We start from the raw sequence: 7,721 nt of genomic DNA on the forward strand, positions 1-7,721 counted from the left end.
GTGAAACCAAAGGGTGTTTCCTCGGGGGCCTGAGGACTCACCTCCTGACGTTTCTTTTGGGGAAACAGGCACCAACTCCGGAGATTAAAGCCGCCTGGGTGAATGAAATTCGGAAGGTGCTGACCAGCCAGCTGCAGGCTTGTCGAGGTGAGGCTGCCTCAGCGATCCTTTTCCCTTAGCTTCACTCCAGGTGCCTCTTTCCCCGTGTTTGGAGCAGCCACCCAGTCCCTGCTTGTGCGAGGTGCCTTGGCAATGAAGCAGGGACACCCGTTGACATGGTTTGTCTGCTCCACTCCCTCCTCGCAGAAGCCAGCCAGCACCGGGCATTGGAGCAGTCACACAGCTTGCCCCTGCCGGCGCCGACCAGCACCAGGTGAGGACGCGGACGCCACCACGCAGGCCTGCATTTCAGGAGTACTCCCAAGCAGGGGTCCTTGGCCTCTGTCAGCGGGACCCTGTGGTTATTGGGGTTTTCCTTGAGGCCCCTGGTGTTGATGTGTTGTGTGCTGACAGGTCAGTCCTAGAGGGTCCACTTCACAGATGTGTGCTGCTGGCAGTGCCCAGCCCCTCTCGGCTCTTCCCAGTGTGGCCATTTCGCGTCACGGCCATTTCACGTCCCGGTGTGGCCATTTCATTCACAGCCCATCCAGATCACAGCCACACCCGAGCATTGCAGAGACAGTCGGTGCCACAGCTGGGACCCTGGGTGCTGATGGCCCCAGCACATGGGTGGCCACATTTCCCCCTTTGTTTTTTCTTTATTTATTCATTTATTTTTTTCACTTTATCCTGTTTCTGATATAAGCCACCTTTAATCATTCATGGAACAGGATATGGCCTAAATAAATAGTGCATAGAACAGTAGTTTTGACAAAGAAACACTCCCCTGCTAGAAACCTCCTTCAGAGCTAGCGGGGTGGATTTTGCTCTCATCTAGCCAGTCGGGGTGTAGCTTAGAAACGAGTGCCCCTCGGAAGCAGCAGGAGACACAGCCTGGAGTTTGGGCCGGGAGCTCAGCGATGTCCGAACGCCTCAGATCCTCGGTTCTGAAAAATTAACCACGTAACATACTATTTTTTTTTTCATTTGTCTGATACCATCAGTCCCTCAAGAGGAAACCCAAGGAACATCAAAAAGCTGGAAGAAAGGAAAACAGACCCGCTGAGCCTGGAGGGATACGGCAGCTCAGCGCCGCTGTCAAAGCCCCCCGAAAAGGGCAAAGGTGGGTGTGTGCAGGGGCCGGACCTCAGAGCGGCTCACGGAGCGCTCCCCCTGTCTGAGACTCGTGTGCGTCCTGCAGCGTGAAGGTTTGCAGAGCAAGCGTTCAGGGCCCCTGCTCCCCGCTTAGCAGAGCTGAGGACCTTACAGAAGAGCAGCACCCCTGGGTCAGCAAAGGCAGCCCCAGAGAGAGCCCCGGCGGAGGCCCGGCATGCGACTGGAGCAGCCCTGGGCGCCCCTCCCCTCATGGCCAGACTCACCTGTGGGGTTGCGATGCTGTCTGCATTGTGTCCCCTCCCCTCACGGCCAGACTCGCCTGTGGGGTTGCGTCTGCATTGTGTCCCCTCCCCTCACGGCCGGACTGGCCTCGTGGGGTTGCGATGCCGCCTGCATTGTGTCTTTCTCTTCCTTCATAGATGACGAGGTCACTAGCTCTACCTCAGAAAGCTCTGCGCTTTCCAGAAAGCGCTTTACCCTGCAGGGCTTTGGTAACCTCAAAGGTCAGAAAGGTAAAAGCAGAACCCACCCGAAAGCCGCCGTCACCGTGGTGGTGTCTGTCATGCATTGTGTGGTGACCATTCGTGCCTCCTTCATCACAAGGGCGGCCACGCAAAAGCGTTTCTTTCAACCAAATCACATATTCACGGTTGCTGCGTGTCTAGCATTCCGGCACACAGACACCGGAGTTACCCTTTAGGGGTGTCCACAAGGGCAGCCACACAACAGTGTTTCCTTCCACCAAATCACATGTTCGCTGACACTGTGTGTCTAGCATTCCGGCACACAGACACTGGAGTTATCCTTTAGGTGACTTTGCTTTGGAAAAATGAAGGCAAGTTTTTAAATGGAGGCTTCTTCAGACAGGGGTGCTGTCCTGCCTTTCCAGCACCTCCTTCCTCTCCCTGCCCCCCACCTTCTCCCACCTCCTCGGGTGAGTTCCCTGCGGGGCACTGATCTCCCGGAGGCGGGGGCTGCTCAGCCATCTTGTGGCATGGCTAGTGAGCAGGGCTGACGGGACCGTTGAGGTGGGGACATCTCACGCCCTGCTCACTGAGAGAGCTCCGCGCTGGGCAATAGATGGAGGAAAATGGCCGGCCCTGGAGGGCAGGCAGCTCTTCTGGGAAGCCCTCGAGGCCAGGGCGGACGAGGCTCTTTCTAGAGAACTAGGAGTGTTTTCCAGTTGATCAGATGTTTTTAAGTTGGTCTCAAACTTGAAACAGACAACAGATTCTGGTGCTACAAACTGCCAGCTCAGAACTAAGAAAACGTCCCTAGCGACGGCGCTGAAAGGACGCCTCTGAGTGCCGCAGCCCCCACCCGAGCCGCTCCCGGCCCTCCGTCACCGCGCAGCCCTCGGCCCCCTGCATTTTGCTCACAGAAGCTACTTCTCCCCAGTGGAAAGGGGCCAACCTGGGTGTCCCCTCCCGACATGAGCGTGGGTGGCCCCCTCGCCTGCTCCCTCCGTCCCTCACGCTCTCTCTCCGCTTGTATTTCTGCCTCCTCCTCCTCTTGCAGCTTCTCCTACCAGTCCTGACAAAAAAGCCAAGCGGCACGAAGTAAAGAGCGACCCGACTCCTTTTGGTCTGCGAGGTAGAGTGGCATCCTCGGGCACCCGCTCTGCGTTGGCGGGGGTGCTGCCCGGCTGGCTGTCCGTGGCCGTCAAGGCTGCCTGAGGGGGAAGCTCGCGTGGGTCTTTGTGCTCCAGAGGCAGACACGCCATTGTGTTCGGTGTGTGGTGCTCTGGAGACAGGTCCTTGAGGACGGCGCTCCTCCCAGCAGGTCCGTCTGGAGCCCGTGAAACTGCCCAACCCTGCGGTGGCTGCTGGCCGTAGCTGCTGTGCTGGGCGGGGCTGGGTGCGTTCTGACTGCCCAGTGGCTGCTGTCAGCTATAGGGCACCCCGTTCCCCACCCCTTCCCTGCGCCACAGTTTGCCCCGACACGCCCTGCTGGGGACACAGAGCGAAGCAGCTGGCAGGGCCGACCCAGACCCTCCTTGCCCGGGCAGACAAGGCCGAGCACCCTGTTGAACCCGGGCGTTCTTGCTTCCTGCCTCCCTTACATTCTGTGGGTGGAAACTGCCCTGTGAAGCCCAAAGGCTTCCCCTGACCCTGTTGAGGACCTCAAATACAGGGAGGGGGGTCTCACGTTTAGAATCTTCCTGAGTTTTCAAAAAATTTGCAAAAGTTCCCAGGGGTGAAGCAGATCCAGCCTCCCCATCCCACCTGCCTCCAGAGCCACCTCCCATGACACTGTGAACCCCCAGGATCCAGGCAGAAGCTGTCGCCACCCTGGGCATGGGTCAGAGGCAGGGAACTGGCCTGGCATTCTTGACCATCCCACAGTCTGCCAGTGGGTGGGTGCCCGGCTCGCTGCTGTGAGGCCCCAGGAGCTTAGAAAGGCATTTCCCTGTGACAGTCACCCAGGAGGGGCTACTCTTGTCTGTTAAACCTCCATGTGTGACCTGGAGCCACAGAGCCGGTCCCTGGTGGAGCAGATGGGCCGGGCTGGCCCTGTGGGGCCAAACGCTGCTTCTGCTGCATGTTAGCCAAGCTCAGCCTCTGCTGCCGTCTCCTCATCCGTGAATGGAGCCGGTGCAGCCTTGCAGGGTCTCGAGGAAGGCAGTGTGGTGCTGAAGCCGGGCCACATCATCAGTGGCAGACAGCCCGGGTGGTCCTGTGTGGCCTGGGGCACGGCTCAGGCTCGCTCCCAAGCCCTGCAGATGGTGACTCCATTGAAGAAAGCACAATGGCTATTTTACAGAAAACACGGCTGTGGCCCGGCCCCTGCCTTCACGCAGAATCCCCCGCCTCCTTGTGCAGCGGTGCCGGCCTGGTCACAGTCAGACCTCAGTGTTTCGCTGCTGGCCTCCCCGGGGCACTGTTACAACCGGGCGCTCTCGGAGAGCACTGCACACCCCAGGCCCCGGCGGCTCCAGAAGCCCTTTGTGTCTCTGGTGGTGCCGGGGACAGAGCCGCTTGGTCCCACAGCGCAGGCCAGCCTCACTGCCCCTGTGGAGAGGTTTCTACTCAGGTCACACTGGCTCCTCTGCACACAGCAGCTGTCCTTTTCTCGTTCCCACTGTCCTCAGTCAGATTGTTGGTTCTGTCTATCCAGAGGCCCCACGCCGAGTGCCTCAGAGTAACCGTGGGCCTGGACAGGGAGGGGATGCTGGCAGCCAGGCCCACAGGCCAGTCCCTGCTGCCGTAGCGGTGGCGCCTGGGCCCCCAGCCTGTGCTGTGCCTCAGCCTCCCTCACTAGGGGCCGCTGCAGGTGCACTCAGGAGGCCGGGCTGCAGGTCTGCCGCCGGAAAATCACAGTCCTCAATTCTCATGCAGATGCAGGCCTGACTCAGCTGCCTCCAGCTGCACCCCTAGAAGGCAGAGCACCCAAGTGGGGTGGAGGGAGTGGCCCCTTGCTCTGCTGGCTGACGGGTGCCGGGCCCAGCTCCTTGCTCTATATGATGGCAGAGGCCCGCTCAGCACAGGCCTTTTCCTCACTGGCACGGACACTGTCAGCCATTGGAACTGGCCTGCAGGACAGCTTGCCGTGGCGGCTTCGCGGGCACAGGGCTTACAGGCACCCATACCCACAGCTCCTCTGTCCTCCCCATGCCCTGCCTCCTCCATCGCAAGGAAACACTTGCTTCCAGTGGCACCAAATAGGATTTGGAACCAGTTTGTGCCCAAGTTCAAGTCCCGTCAGCATCTGCCTGCTTCCCTGCCACCTGCAGCTGCTGTTGCCATGTTTACTCAGCCCCAAGGGTGTCTCCCCGTCTCCCCTGAATGGGAAATGAAGGTGCTGCCCTCCGGGCACCTGGCAGGAGGATCAGGGTAAGGAAGGAGGACACGCAGGGTCCCAAGTTCGAAAGAAGCTCCTTCCTCTTGTCCCGCTTGAAGCTGCATGGTGGGGGTGAGAGCCCATCTCCACCTCAGCGCCTGCATGGCCTTGGCCTCCTGGTTCGGTGCCTCGGTGCTGCTGTGCTGGGGGCTACTCTCTCACCAATGGGGACCGCAGCCCTCGGTATCCCGTAGGTAAGGGCGTCGGGCCTTCTCCATGAGCCTCTAGCATTCCTTTTAGAAACTGCCTCCCAGCTGGGTCTGCTAGGTGTTGAACATGACCGTGGCCCTGACTGCACACCCCGGCCCTGGTCAGGTGTCAGCGGCAGGGGGCCGCCTCCGGGGCAGTGCTCTGCCTGACGAGGGCATGGCTTCCCCCCAACCTTACCCCCCCATTCCGGCCTCCACAGGGTGGCCCAGCAGGGGGAAGCAGAGGCTCTCAAATCCTGAACCATGCCAGGCATTTTGGAAGTCTTCAGTGTCCCACTGAGCTCTTTATGAACTTGGGGAGACGACAGGCTCTGTTTGGGGGCCCACGGCGCACATTTCAGGGGGTCTGTGGGACTTAGGTGACCCTACCTCAGACGGATACAGACAGCGGCTCATCACTGGGAGGTGCTCCATGGGTGTCTGTGTCTCTCTTAGGTTGGAGCAAAACATCCCACTCACTGGAGGCACCTGAGGACGACGGGGGCTGGTCAAGTGCAGAGGAGCAGATTAACTCGTCCGACGCAGAGGAGGACGGCGGGGTGGGCCCCAAGAAGCTGGTAACCACAGCCTCCCTGCGGGCACTCGGAGTGGGGGCAGCGCTCCAGGAGTAGGGGTGCTTCTGGAAGGTCCACCGGTCCTGGGTCTCAGGGGCAGCCCCGGCTCCTCCTAACCCTGGAAGACCCACCGGTCCTGGGTCTCAGGGACAGCCCTGGCTCCCCCTAACCCTGGAAGGCTACCGGTCCTGTGTCTCAGGGGCAGCCCCAGCTCCTCCTAACTCCTCCATCTCAGTGGCACTTTGTGTTTGGTGCGTTAATTTCCAGGTGCCCACTCAGACTCCGATGGAGCCACCGGTGGGTGCACCTTCCTCAGAAGAGACAGTCCCACCCCACTACCCTTATGTCATAGAATGCTGTCACTGAGCCTTCATAACTGTACCCACATCTGTCTCTCATTTTGTAACAAAACGGAACTCCTAAGCATGGATTTGCATCTGAAACACATCCATTGTTAATGTCAGAGTGAGAAAAAGCTGCCGCGTCTTTATCATTCCAGTGAGGGTTACACCAAGAAGCGTCTGCCGCACCTTCTGTGCTGTGCCTAGTCCAGGCACCAAGGCTGCAGGACCAAAGCGGGCAGGTCCCAGAGGCTCTGGAAGGGCAGAGAAGCCAGGCGTGGAAGGGCAGAGAGGGCCCTCAGGGCCAACAGCCTCTCCCAAAGAGACAGCACAAAGGAAGGCCTGGGCGTGAGAACAGATGTGGGGGACACAGAGGCAGAGGCTGCATGGCAGGAGGGGAAACAGGCTGGTGGACCAGGGCGCACGGGGCCTGGGGAGGAATTTGGATCTCATTCTCTGTGGGGTGTGGGGAGTGGTCCTGTCTGCTCTGGGACCACAGGCCATTGTGGTCACCATCCTGCACCAGGGCCTACAGCCACAGCTCCCCTCCACAGCCCTCCGCACGCAGCACCAAGGACGCTGTGGATCTCCCAGCTCTGTAGAAACAGCTGCCACTTCCCGGGTTCCCATTCCCCTGAGAAACATGTTCTAACATCTGTGCAGCGCATCCACTGGGGGCCAAGTGCAGTTCTAGGCTCTAGAGACAGTGGGACCAGAGCAGACAGGAACCTCCGCTCGCAGCATGGAGAGGAGTGGGGCTTGGAGAGGCTGTGCAGGACAGCTGCGGGGAAGAGAGAGGGCCGAAGAGGGGCGCATTGGGGAGTGCCAGGGAAGGCCTCAGCAAGAGCCAAAGGCAGGGAAGCCCCCTCCTCTCGGGGTGGGAATGCAGAGCAGAGGGCCTGGGGCCAAGGGCTGTGTGGGGAGAGCAGCTTGAGGCTGGGGCAACTGGGCCCAAAGACAGAGTCACAGACATGTTCTGTCGCCTTTGACATGGTTGTGAGCTGCGGTGTGGCCTCCTCCTAAGGCTCAGCTCTTCCCTGAGATGACCAAAGCCCAGAGCTCCCACGGGGCCAGGGTGCTAGCCCAGCACTCCACCTGGCTGCAGTGGGGCGCTCTGCGTGTATAGCAGACGATGCAGCTGTCAGGCAGATGCTGACGCTGCTTGTGTCCCCGCCCGTCTCCCACCAGGTTCTGGGGAAATACACAGTCGTGGCAGACCACGAGAAGGGAGGCCCCGATGCGCTGGTTGTGAGGAGCGGGGACGTGGTGGAGCTGGTGCAGGAGGGCGACGAGGGCCTTTGGTAAGAGCCCGCACTCACCCCCCAGGCCCCCCGAGTATGGCCCCCGCTGACCCACACCCCTTGCAGGTATGTCAGGGACTCCACCACCGGCAAGGAAGGCTGGGTGCCGGCCAGCAGCCTGTCTGTCCACCTCGGCCAATCCAGCTCGGCCCAGTGCCTGAGCAGCTCAGGTAAGGCCCACGTGCTCCAAGCCCACCCGTGACGCTGCCAAGGGCCCATGTGTGAGGAAGCGGCTCCGTGTGTGCCCAGGAGAGCGGACGC

At 60.4% G+C, this 7,721-nt stretch overlaps 1 protein-coding gene across 40 annotated transcripts in view; it reads left to right on the plus strand.

Annotated features, from left to right (window-relative positions):
• Positions 1-7,721, plus strand: part of MCF2L (MCF.2 cell line derived transforming sequence like) — a 219,336-nt gene that overhangs the window by 209,825 nt on the left and 1,790 nt on the right. For 16 of the 40 annotated variants that reach the window (XM_078333543.1, XM_035294615.3, XM_078334759.1 and 13 more), the window contains 8 exons: positions 69-147; positions 307-373; positions 1,104-1,222; positions 1,635-1,727; positions 2,734-2,808; positions 5,700-5,821; positions 7,348-7,460; positions 7,527-7,630. In XM_078333543.1, the coding sequence (XP_078189669.1) occupies positions 69-147; positions 307-373; positions 1,104-1,222; positions 1,635-1,727; positions 2,734-2,808; positions 5,700-5,821; positions 7,348-7,460; positions 7,527-7,630 (772 nt within the window). The remainder of the gene's footprint in view (positions 1-68; positions 148-306; positions 374-1,103; positions 1,223-1,634; positions 1,728-2,733; positions 2,809-5,699; positions 5,822-7,347; positions 7,461-7,526; positions 7,631-7,721) is intronic. The other 24 variants (XM_078333672.1, XM_035294629.3, XM_035294623.3 and 21 more) reach the window with 2 other exon arrangements.

Source organism: Callithrix jacchus, chromosome 1 (assembly GCF_049354715.1).
Source record: "Callithrix jacchus isolate 240 chromosome 1, calJac240_pri, whole genome shotgun sequence".
NCBI lineage: Eukaryota > Metazoa > Chordata > Mammalia > Primates > Cebidae > Callithrix > Callithrix jacchus.